This window comes from Bos grunniens, chromosome 11, assembly GCF_055505025.1.
Source record: "Bos grunniens cultivar Pamir isolate PY7600 chromosome 11, Bosgru_T2T1.0, whole genome shotgun sequence".
Classification (NCBI taxonomy): domain Eukaryota; kingdom Metazoa; phylum Chordata; class Mammalia; order Artiodactyla; family Bovidae; genus Bos; species Bos grunniens.
Window position 1 is genome coordinate 40,490,280 of NC_141175.1, and position 11,016 is coordinate 40,501,295.

General features: G+C 38.4%; 1 protein-coding gene across 1 annotated transcript; it reads right to left on the reverse strand.

Annotated features, from left to right (window-relative positions):
• Positions 1-3,867: 3,867 nt before the first annotated feature.
• GKN1 (gastrokine 1) lies at positions 3,868-9,720 on the reverse strand. Its single transcript, XM_086326258.1, has 6 exons — positions 9,667-9,720; positions 7,643-7,696; positions 7,411-7,548; positions 6,348-6,458; positions 4,774-4,921; positions 3,868-4,107 (listed from the first exon to the last, which is right to left on the reverse strand). The coding sequence occupies exons 1-6, from the start codon at positions 9,676-9,678 to the stop codon at positions 4,013-4,015; spliced, it is 558 nt and encodes a 185-aa protein (XP_086182384.1). The 5' UTR covers positions 9,679-9,720; the 3' UTR covers positions 3,868-4,012.
• Between the last annotated feature and the right edge of the window lie 1,296 nt (positions 9,721-11,016).

Sequence of the window (11,016 nt, forward strand, 5' to 3'; positions counted from 1 at the left end):
GGAATGAACTAAATATTCTTATGAAAGGAACTGGAGAGTACTTCTCTCCTTGCCACCATACATTTGAATAGTTTTATGATTAGAATAATCTATATTTTCAGTGTTTGTAAAATCTCAATGTAGAAACTATTTTAGCTTGTAATTTTCTTGTGTGAAGTTTTTATACTTTTCACTAACTCCTTTTCTGGCCATAATTATTCAGGTTTGCTATTTCTTCTTGAATGAGCTTTGGTAGGTTAAGTTTTTAGATATGCAGTTTACCCAATCTTTAAAATTCATCTGTATAAAATTCATATCATTTTATTGACATCTTAATATTTGTGATATTTGTAGGTTAGTATTATTTTTATTACTAACATTGCTTATAATTTATCTCTTATTTGTGGTCAATTTTACCTAAAGGTTGTCAACTGTCTGCCTTCCCAAAGAACCACTTTTTGACGTTGTTGAGTTTTTCTAGTGTATAGTTGTTTTCTATGTTACTTACATCTGCCACCGTCTGTGAAATGGAATATCTCTGGCCATATCAATCAACCAGAAATGTCATAGCCATCAGCGATTTCAGGGCTCCAAATGTGAATGAGAGCGCCCCCAAATGGAAATCAATGCCTGTGATCCAGCAGATTCCCTACTCCTCACCCCTACCCCCACAGTGACTGCTAAGGAACTGAGGAATGCAAGAAGCAGCCATCTGCCGCATCTGCCACCCAGTAAAATGAACAGGAATGGAGGATGTAAACAATTAGGAAATAGGATATGGCCCCAGATAGCAGAGGTGCACGTGAAAGGAATGAATTCAGTGAGTCCAGAGGCTTGCATCTTCCCATACACAGAAGAACGCTAAATTCCTTAGCTAGGTATCTGGTTTTCCTTACTATCAGTAGTCTTTGATGTTCAGACTGCCTGCCCACTTTGTGCAAACTTGTATATAGCCTGACTCCCTTTCCTGCCTGTAGGAGCAGTTTTCTCAGGGCTGCTGAGATGCTGCCCCCTGGGTTCAGAGTCCTTCATACGCCCACCAAATAAAACAACTCTCTTATTTATAGGTTGTGACTAATATTTTTTAGTCGACTTATCCATATTATTGTTTTCCTTCTACTGATTTTGGATATTTTATTGTCTTCCTTTATTTTTAAAGTTGAATAGTTGACTCAGTTTTTAGCTTTTCTTTGAACATTTAAAACAGTAAGTTGTTACAGCCGCCTCTCACAAGCTTTTGACACGTAGCACTTCCACTATTGCACTGTTCTAAATAAATTGTATTTTTCATCATGGATTTTTCTTTGGCTCAAGTGTTATTTAGAATTATGTTGCCTAATTTCAAAACAAATGAGGCCATCTTGTTTTATTCAGAGGTGAATGCTTATACTCTCTTAATTAAATTGAGATCTGTAAAAGTGTGATCTTTTTGATACCAATCATTGAATGTTTTTGAGATCTGCTTTATGCCTCAGCATGTGATTGATATTTGTATATGTCCCATATATGCTTAAGAAGAATGTGATTTCTGTAGTGTTCTTTATATATGTTCATCAAAATAAGCTTGTTATTATTAATTACATTCATTTTTTCTTAACTGTTTACAAGTAATAGAAAAATATGTGTTAAAATCTTTAATAGCATACTCAGATTGTTAAATTCTCCTGAAATTCTTACAATTTTTATTTCATGTATTTGATAGGTATATATAATCTAAAATTTTTACTTCCCATTGAATTCAATTTCTTATCCTGAAATAGTGATGAGACAACTCTTCTAAGAAACATGAGACTCACTGGTTCACTTAAGTCAGCTCCATGACATTGTGTCTAGTTGGGGAGTCGTGGTTTTCTTTCTTACTTGCTTGCTCATAGGAGGGCAGTATGTAAGACTTTTATTTTTAATGGATCTTTGACAGGTTTCCACATCTCATGGCTTCAGGGTATTTTGGAAGTTCTACTCTGTTGGTAGCACACTTCTAATGAACAGCAGTGGAATAGAGGCAGGAGATAGATGGACTCCAGGCTAGGCATTTACAACTGGTCTCCTGTTCACACCTCCTTGTATATAGCCTGATGAGAGGTGAGAAGGTGAGCTCCAGGTCGGACATTCATTACCAGCCTCCTGTTTATATTTCCTGAAGCAAGAGACAAACAGGCTCCACGACTACATATTTGTGACTGGACTCCTGTCTATATTTTGAGATCTACACGTTAATATAAAAACCAGCAACAGGAATAGGGTAAATAGCTGGACACTGGACGTTTTCATGGCAAGGACAGAGTGAAACTAAACCCTGTTAAAAGAGCGGTTGTATATTTCCCATCCTTGTGGCAAGGAAGACATTTCACATGCACAGAAAGACTCCTTGGGGGAACCAAAGGAGGTAGTACCATCTTATAATACGTGATGATAATATTCCATAGGCCTCTGGGCTGGAATGCATCTTGGAAAAAACTTGCACAAGCATGTCAGGGAGGGTCTTAGGGTAGGTCAGGTGTGGAAAAGGAAATCAGATAATTGGTTAGAGACAAACAAAGATCCAGAAAAACTACCTCATGTAAATAACTTAACTGCCTCTTTGCTGCACTCCTCACCAGGAGGGGTACTCACATCCCTCCTCTCTGGGTGTGCATCTCTGTCTTGCTTCCACATTAACTAAGCAAACCACTTCTCTGTGTGCTCTCCCACTTGTTGTGCTGTGTCTCTAATAATAAACTTGGCACTTGCAGGAACAGTTTTTGCCTCTGGGATAAATGCATTTTTTGCTGGGGGCAAAGGAAAATAGCTTCTAGCCTCTAGTCTTTGCTGTCTGGTGGCAAGGATTCCTGTTTTTCATACAGGCTTCCCAGATCCGATGCTTAGGCAGGGAGTTAGGACCTCACTTCATGCCACCACTCACTGCTGCCTCGCACCAAGATCAGAATTGTTTCAGAATTTAAAAAATTATAATGTTTCCCAATAAGGGCTGGTAAATATGGGCATTTTTCCAATGCCATTTTCACCATTTCAATGCCCTTCATTTTGTTTGTTAGGTTATTTAGGGGTGTCTTATACGAAGACATGGTAATGGATTAATATCCTCTTATGGCATCCAGGATATAAAAAATATATGTGGGAGTAATTTTTAAAAAGAGCTGCAGTTTCATATGAGAACACACACCAGTTCGCACCTCTGTTTTCTCTGAGATTGTTCTCCTTCAGCGGGGACCTCAGTGCTGTGTGTACCATGTGACTTCACTCCCCTGCCCGTCAAAGAGTGGAGGTTGTGGGCTCTTGAACCATGCATTGTGAAGAAAATTTGGAATATGGATTCAAAAGTACAAGACTTGATCTTGTGAGCTGGAAAGACACAAAAACATGGGAGATGGGGATGACATTCTGGTTCAGCCATCTTCTGCCATGAATACAGAGAAAGTCATCAAGATGGAAAGAAGAGAGAAGTTGAATTTGAGAGGAACAGAGAAGAACTATATGTGGTTTCAGAGACAAGGAGACTTGGGTCTTGGAGCCAATATAGTTCCAAGACCCAAGTCTTCTTCTCCTTTTCTTTCTCTAAGAGTAATTTTAGACATTCTAATATCCTTGCAATACCCTTCCCCCTCTTTTGGCTTATGCTACGTTGAGTGGATTTCTGTTGATCTGAAATGTTACTATGCACATCAACTATAGGCAGTCTTCAGAGCAGTTGGATGGTCTTGGAACTATTCCCAGAGCTGCGGTTAGTAGTGTCTGAAGCAGCTGAAGGGGCTCTTTATAAGGCACAGGCCCTGAATATAGGCTAACAGTTGGGTCTAATGCACTTCGACAACTTGCTGCCACCATACAGCACTTTTGACCCTGTGCTTTCCAAATAGAAATACTAAAGAATTTTAGTATAAACTGAACTCAGTGCTAAATAGGTTTATTGACTCTTAAGGAAACCAAACAGGACTAGGAGAGAACATTTCAGAATGATACGATAAACACCATTAGAATCCACATTTTTCTGAATAGAATATTCTGATGACTAAACTCACAGGAACTTTTTTTTTTAGTTCTCCATTGCTTCTTCACATAAGGAAATGTTCAGAATCCAGAGTATATCAACATTGAAGCACTTTTCTGGGTACAGAATCAGGTTTGCTCCTGATAAAAGAAGAAGAAAGCACCATCAATGCCTTTTCAAGGACCTGTCTTTTTGGGGATGGTGGTGAGAAATGTTGCACAGTTTTCAAACCAACTCTGCAATAATTTCAAGATTAAGCTGGTTAGCCATAAATTAACCAATTAAGAGATCTAAAAAGTTGGTGTTATATTCGGTTCCTGAGTGGACACTCTGTTTCTGCGTAAATTATTGTTTTAATGCTCAGAATTGGTGATTGTTTGAGCTATAAAAAACCCAACAGATTCTATCAGCATTCTCCTTGCATTTAATGATTTATGCATTTCTTGAGTTTACTCTAGATTCACCCATGAAAGGAAATATTTCCGAATGGTTAAAAACCACAGAATCCAGAGCCAAAATACTTAAGAATGACCCAGGCAAGGAGTTTGTGTCCTCTTTCTGTGCCTGTTTCCTCATCAGAAATTGAGAATAACAATAAAGTCTATCACATAAGACTGGGATCAAGAGCAAATGAGCTAACTCACGTAAAGCCCATTGAATGGTGCATGGCACAGAGCAAGCACGACTTAAGTGTTAGCCTTGATCACCACCTCCTGAGTAATTTGTGTCCTCTGTGGACAGGCCTGAAAACAGTCTGACAATCCTACCAGCACTAACTCAGAATGCACAGTAGGGGGGTTCCTCACCCTGAATCTCTTCAGCCATGTATGTTGGAATCCCCTTGCACATGGTAACAACGGATTTCCCAAACTGGTCCAGGTTGTTGACTTTGTCAGGCTTGACTGAGTAGATCAGGCTCTTGGGAGGTGGTCCCTCTGGTCCTCTACCCTGAAGCTGAGTGTGGGGAAGATGTGGCAAGGAGGAGAGAGAGTAGTGTTAAACCCAGTGGTTTGTTGAATTGGGGGTTGGATACAAGGCCAAGCAGAGACATTGATTTGCCAACAACGGTTCGAATAGTCAAGACTATGGTTTTTACAGTCATCATGTATGGATGTGAGAGTTGGACCATAAAGAAGGCTGAGTGCTGAAGAATTGATGCTTTTGAACTGTGGTGCTGAAGAAGACTCTTGAGAGTCCCTTGGACTGCAAGGAGATCCAACCAGTCCATCCTAAAGGAAATCAACCCTGAATATTTATTGGAAGGACTGAGGCTGAAGCTGAAGCTCCAATAGTCTGGCCATCTGATGCGAAGAGCTGACTCATTGGAAAAGACCCACCTGATGCTGGGAAAGGTTGAGGGCAAGAGGAGAAGGGGACAACAGAGGATGAGTTGGTTGGATGACATTACTGACTCAATGGACATGAGTTTGAGCAAACTCCAGGAAATAGAGAAGGACAGGGAAGTCTGGTGTACTGCAGTTCATGGGGTCGCAAAGAGTAGGACAACTGAGGGACTGAACAACAACAAGGCTGACAGGGCATATTTCTTGGCTATAATTTTTCCATAACCAAAATGAAGAAGAACCAATTACAACCCTGTATATCTCAACACTTTGAAATGTCCTAAGGGATTTAGCTGATTCAAAACCTCAGCTTTTCATAACAGCATAAGTCTGAGGATAAATTTACCCTGAAGGTTGTAGCTCATTTGGTCATCTTATAGTTCTTGGATTGATCTATATGATAATCAGTCTCTGAAAATGTAGTTTCTTTTCTTTCCACTGTCAATGAAAGATACCCACTTATCAGTTATACAAATATAAACTCAGGCTGACATTTTAGTGATAGTTCCCCTCTCCCTGCCCACCACACCTAGGGTTACCAGATAAAATACAGGACACCCAGTTAAATATTGATTTCAGGTAAACAAAAGATCATTTGTAAGCATGTCCCAAATATTGCACAGGACATAGTTAGGCAAAAAAAAAAAAAAAATTATCCACTGTTTATCTGAAATTCAAACCTAACTGGGCATCCTCTATTTTTGTTTGTTAAATCTAATAACCCTAACCCAACTCTTCTGGGAAAATGTCCTTGAAGTGCGGAGGACTCCCCTTGATGTGAACAGAGCTTTGTTCCCCTAATAGTAAGAGTGAGGTGCTCTGATCAGACTCCAGAGGCACAGGTGTGAGTCTCAGCATTTGAGTGTGATGGCAGTTGCCTCTCCTCAGGCAGTTCCAACTCCTCTTGCCCTTTTGTGCTGCACAGGACAGCGTACTATGTGGTCAGGAGGGAGCAACTGTGACCTTCTCACTGTTTATTGGAAATCATAAGATCCCCCCTCTCCCCGAGTAAGGAATAAAATGACTTTTGCTTTTACCTTGTTTTTCTTGGCCAGCATATCAAGGGCTTGAATAGAGGGCATGACTTCCTTGTTCATTTTGTGCACAATGCACGACTTCTTCTTAAAGGGTCTGATGACAGCAAAGCCCTATTAAAGAAGATGGTGGATGGTAAGCAGTATGTTCTCCAAGGTGTCTTTCTCATCAGAAATTAGTTTCACCAGCAGATGGAAATGGAATTGTGAGATCACAATGAACTGAGATAAGAGTGCTGGATCTGGCCCTGTTTTGCAATCATTTTTATTGCTGACATTTGTAAGCACAGATCACAAACTCTTTGAGGGAGAGACTGTTGAATTCACTTCAGATTCTAGCCCAGCAAGAGTCTCCCTACATGTTTGTTTTGCCAAAATAAATTTTTAAATACTATCATATTTTAATCTCCTTTGATCTTCACAACATTTCAAGGAGGCTAGCAGTATAGTAATTAGTTTTCTAATTGACCAGATGATAAAACTGAAACTACAAAGAGTTGCCTTTTCTAAAGGACAAATTTTGTTAAATATAGAGCTGATAATTGCAGAGTTAGGTTTTCTAACTAGAGCCAAGTGGGTATTATTTTTTTGTTGTTTTCTTAGGTGCCCTTACATTTAATTAATATTATTACTTACATTTACTTTGGTCCTTTTGAATTATAAATTAAATGCCAATTTCTGTCTTTTTAGGAAATTGACAATAGAATGATGTGGACTATGGTTTGGCAACAGTAATATTATGAAGGTCTTTCATCTTTATTGAGGGTTTCTGCAGGTAAGGCCAAAGGATGTTGCACTTGTTTTATAGCCTCATACCATTCACTGGATTCTAATGAACATTCATTGACTTGAATTTTAACTTACTATGAGAAACTTATTGACAGCAATTTTATCTAGGAAGTGAAGCTGAGTAAGCAAAAGAGACACTTTTACTTATAACTCTCTTATTTGCAATTAGAATTTACATAAGTTTTTTATTTATTTATGGTTAGCAGGCAGTTTTCATTATTGTTTAAAAAGAAATGCCATGTTTGCAAAGAACAGAAATTGCATGTTGACTACCTACACTTCCGTAATCCCAGAGGGAGTTCCAGGAGTCCCATCCATTGTTATTGTCAACATTGGCCACGCCATGTTCATTGTTGACACTCACTGACTGCTGCCCACTTCCACCACTGTTGTTGTTATCATTAACACTGATATCCTGAAATTTACAAGAAATTGATAATGATTTAATACCATTTTTTTTTTTTTTTGCAAATGCATTTTGGTAACACACTTTAAAAAACGAAACTTACATAGTCAGCAAGAGTAGGAGTCAGGAAGATGCCAAGAAGTCCAGCAAAGACAATCTGAAATCACAAATAACATTGGTCTACTGTTAAATGGCAAAACAATGTCCTCATCGTCTTTTTCTAGCTAAACTTGTAAAAGTGCTTACTAAATTTATTACTGTTGAGTGATCTGTCTTTTCTTCTTCTTTGATCTTCAATTTTTTTAAACTGTAGAAAATTTAATGATAATGTTGAATTGTAGGTTAATTATAAATAATTATGTTGTTTTAGAATTTTTAATGTAGGTCTTACGAAAAACTGATGAAGTGTAAGTATATTGAAAAATAGCATTGACACTGAATAGCATACTTGGCATGAAAATGGTTTTAATTTCTGAGAAGCAGACCTGAAAATGAATTAAGATAACTTTCCTAATGTGGTCTAGAAACCAAATAGGACTAATTTCCAGATCAAATTATTGACCTGAATGCTTTCTTCTCTTCCTAGACCCCCTAATCTCAAAAGCAGTCTTTATTAAAAACATTTTTTATTGTGGTAAAATTCACACAATATAAAACATATTCTTTTAACCATATTTAACTATATGGTTCAGTGACACTAAGTACATTCATATTGTTGTTCCTATTTCCCCTTCCCATCCTACCCCCAGCCCCTGGCATCTATCAATGTACTTTTTGACTATGAATTTAACTATTCCAGATATCTCGTGTAAGTGGAATCAAATAGTATTTGTCTGCATCTACTGTGTGTGTATATATATATATATATGTATATATATATATTCAAAGCAATGGATTAGTAACCAGGTTGGATATGAATGATGAGAAGCCAAAGATGGAGTATCTGGCTATCGAGTATGCTTAGTAGAAGGGAAGTCAATCAGTGTCCCAGGATACCTGGGTAATCATAGTTGTCATTGAGTACATGATACTGGTTCTCAGAACACGGAGCTTTATGCAGGATGCACAATTTTGGGTCCCTATCTTCATTTTCTTTGCCTGGAACAAAACGGGTTGAGACCTGCACTAGTGATTCAAGATAATTAAAAAAAAAAAAAGTTTGATGTATCCCCTGATAGTTTAAAAAGGAGGATGAAAAAAAATCAGAGGTGAAAGAAATTTTAAAGATCTACTAGCACAACATAATTCTTCACAGACGAGAAAATGGAGCTTCAGAAGTTGAGTGACTTGGCCAAGGGTCTACCTTTTGTTCAGACCACAACTGGAAGAGAAGTCAGGTCTAACCTGTCTGAAGCTCTTTTTTCCCTTAACCTTCCTATCATTAGCACTTATTTCCAGAAAATTATTTCACACTTGCAACTCCATTATGAAGCAGAATCTACTGTCATATATTTGAATGTTTAGTATGTCAAAATATGAATGTTTATTCACCCTACTCTAGCCCTTTTGCATCCTGTTATGAGACACACAGCATCACCGGTTGCTTTGGCAGAATTTTGCTGTCCATTTGCTACTCTCTCAGCCTTTTACATGAAACAAGTGAGATGATGAACTAGCTTCATGCTTCTAGTGTTTTCATGAATATAAGACTATAGACAGGGTTCAAGGTAAAACTTTGTTACTTAGAGATCCATTTCAAAGGAGGGAATGTGACAGTAAGTCTCTCACTAATTTATTTTGATAATAAGCTTTTTATCTTGCCTGAACCTGTTCAGTAGTATTTTTTTGTCAAAAAAGGAATTCAAGAATGTAATGAAAAATCAGACATTTCATATAGTTAGCAGCTGTTTGCTCTGTGCCTAGATCTGAATCAACAGATCCAGAAAGCAATTTTTTTAAAAGATAGCATAGTATAAGATGCTCAGGCAGCTGACTAATCCCAGTATAATTATCCTTTTCTATGGAGATGTGTATAAATGCCATAATTCCATAAAAAGGGATTATTCTTATTTTTACAAATTTTTCCATGACAGTGATATTATAATAAGAAGCATACCCCCACTTAGCTGAGTATATTAGCAGTTTCCAATTATAAGGTAATAAATTCAAAAGGAACAATCTACTCACTGTGAACTTCATCTTGACTTCACCAAAGCAATGAAGCTGAGATGACAGGTATGCATTCAGATAAAAAGTGTTCTCATATTTGTACTTGGCCAGCTTTACTCAAGCTAGGTGTGAACAGGTGAGGCCTAAGACTTATCTTTCTCCATTTTCCATATCTGTGCCACATTCCGGCATACCAGGAAGCCTTTTGGAATATCCACCTGGTTGGCAAGGCATTTTGACATGGAGCTGATCTGACTCACCATATGTTGATGTTGAAGATATCAAAATGATTGATGACAACTTCTGGTCCAATTGAAGCCGTGGCTGTGGGTATTTCATACATTGATATTACTGAGATTTAGGAAAAGAATCATCCCTAAAATCAAACAAGATAAGAAACTATGGACCTTGCAGAGAGCAGCTCATGCAAGAACGTGGCATGGCTTCCTCTTTGTACCTTCAACTGAGCCACTGTGAGGTTTTTGCTTAGGCTAAGCTGTTCTATTAGGGCTTCCCAAGTGGCGCGGTGGTAGAGAATCTGTCTGTCAATGCAGCAGACACAGGAGATGTGAGTTGGATTCCTGGGTCAGAAAGACCCTCTGGAGGCGGAAATACTAACCCACTCCAGTATTCTTGCCTGGGAAATCCCATGGGTGGAGGATCCTGGTGGGCTACAATCCATGGGGTTACAAAGAGTTGGTCACAGCTGAGCATGCAGGCATGCAAACGTATTCTATTAGCTACTTCCACTAAACCTATATTTTTCTCTACAATCCTGAACTCTCTCAGTGACAGGACCATACATCTGGTTAGAAAACTAAGGACTCTCTGTGACTCTTCTTACCACCACATACAGTTAGTTACTAACCCTTGTCATTTCATCTTAGAATTGGCTGTCAACCCTGGCTTTGTCCACAGATTTGTTCACCTGGACTTTTACAACAGTGATGTAATTGATAGCTCTGGTTATCAGTCTCATATTCCAGGGCATTTTCTCCATTTTCCCTAAGGCTGTTTTTCTAAAGTATTTAAGTAAACTGACTACTACGCTTTGAAATTTTCACTGGCAACCTACAAGATAAACTTCAAGCTCATTGGAATGGCACAGAGGGCGTTTTTTAATAAGATTTCCAAAGCCTCTCCAGCTGTATCTGTCACTCTATGCTAAAAATCTGTATTTGAGCTACACCAGGGTTCTCACTCTAGTGGAAACATTCAGGATGGTTCATGCCTCTCTGCTTTCATACATGCTGTTCCTTCACCCTGGAATGCCAACCCTTGCCTTTATCTCTAACTGGTAATTGTTATTCATTTTCCAGGCTCAGCTCAAATATCACTGCCACCATCACGTCTTCTCCATATCCTGGG

Excerpts from the sequence above, each read along its gene's own strand:
- GKN1 (XM_086326258.1), bottom strand. Across the intron at positions 7,549-7,642 it reads CTCCTACTCTTGCTGACTAT|GATATCAGTGTTAATGATAA; the intron begins GTAAGTTTCGTT and ends TGTAAATTTCAG. Across the intron at positions 4,108-4,773 it reads CATGGCTGAAGAGATTCAGG|GAGCAAACCTGATTCTGTAC; the intron begins GTGAGGAACCCC and ends TTCTTTTATCAG.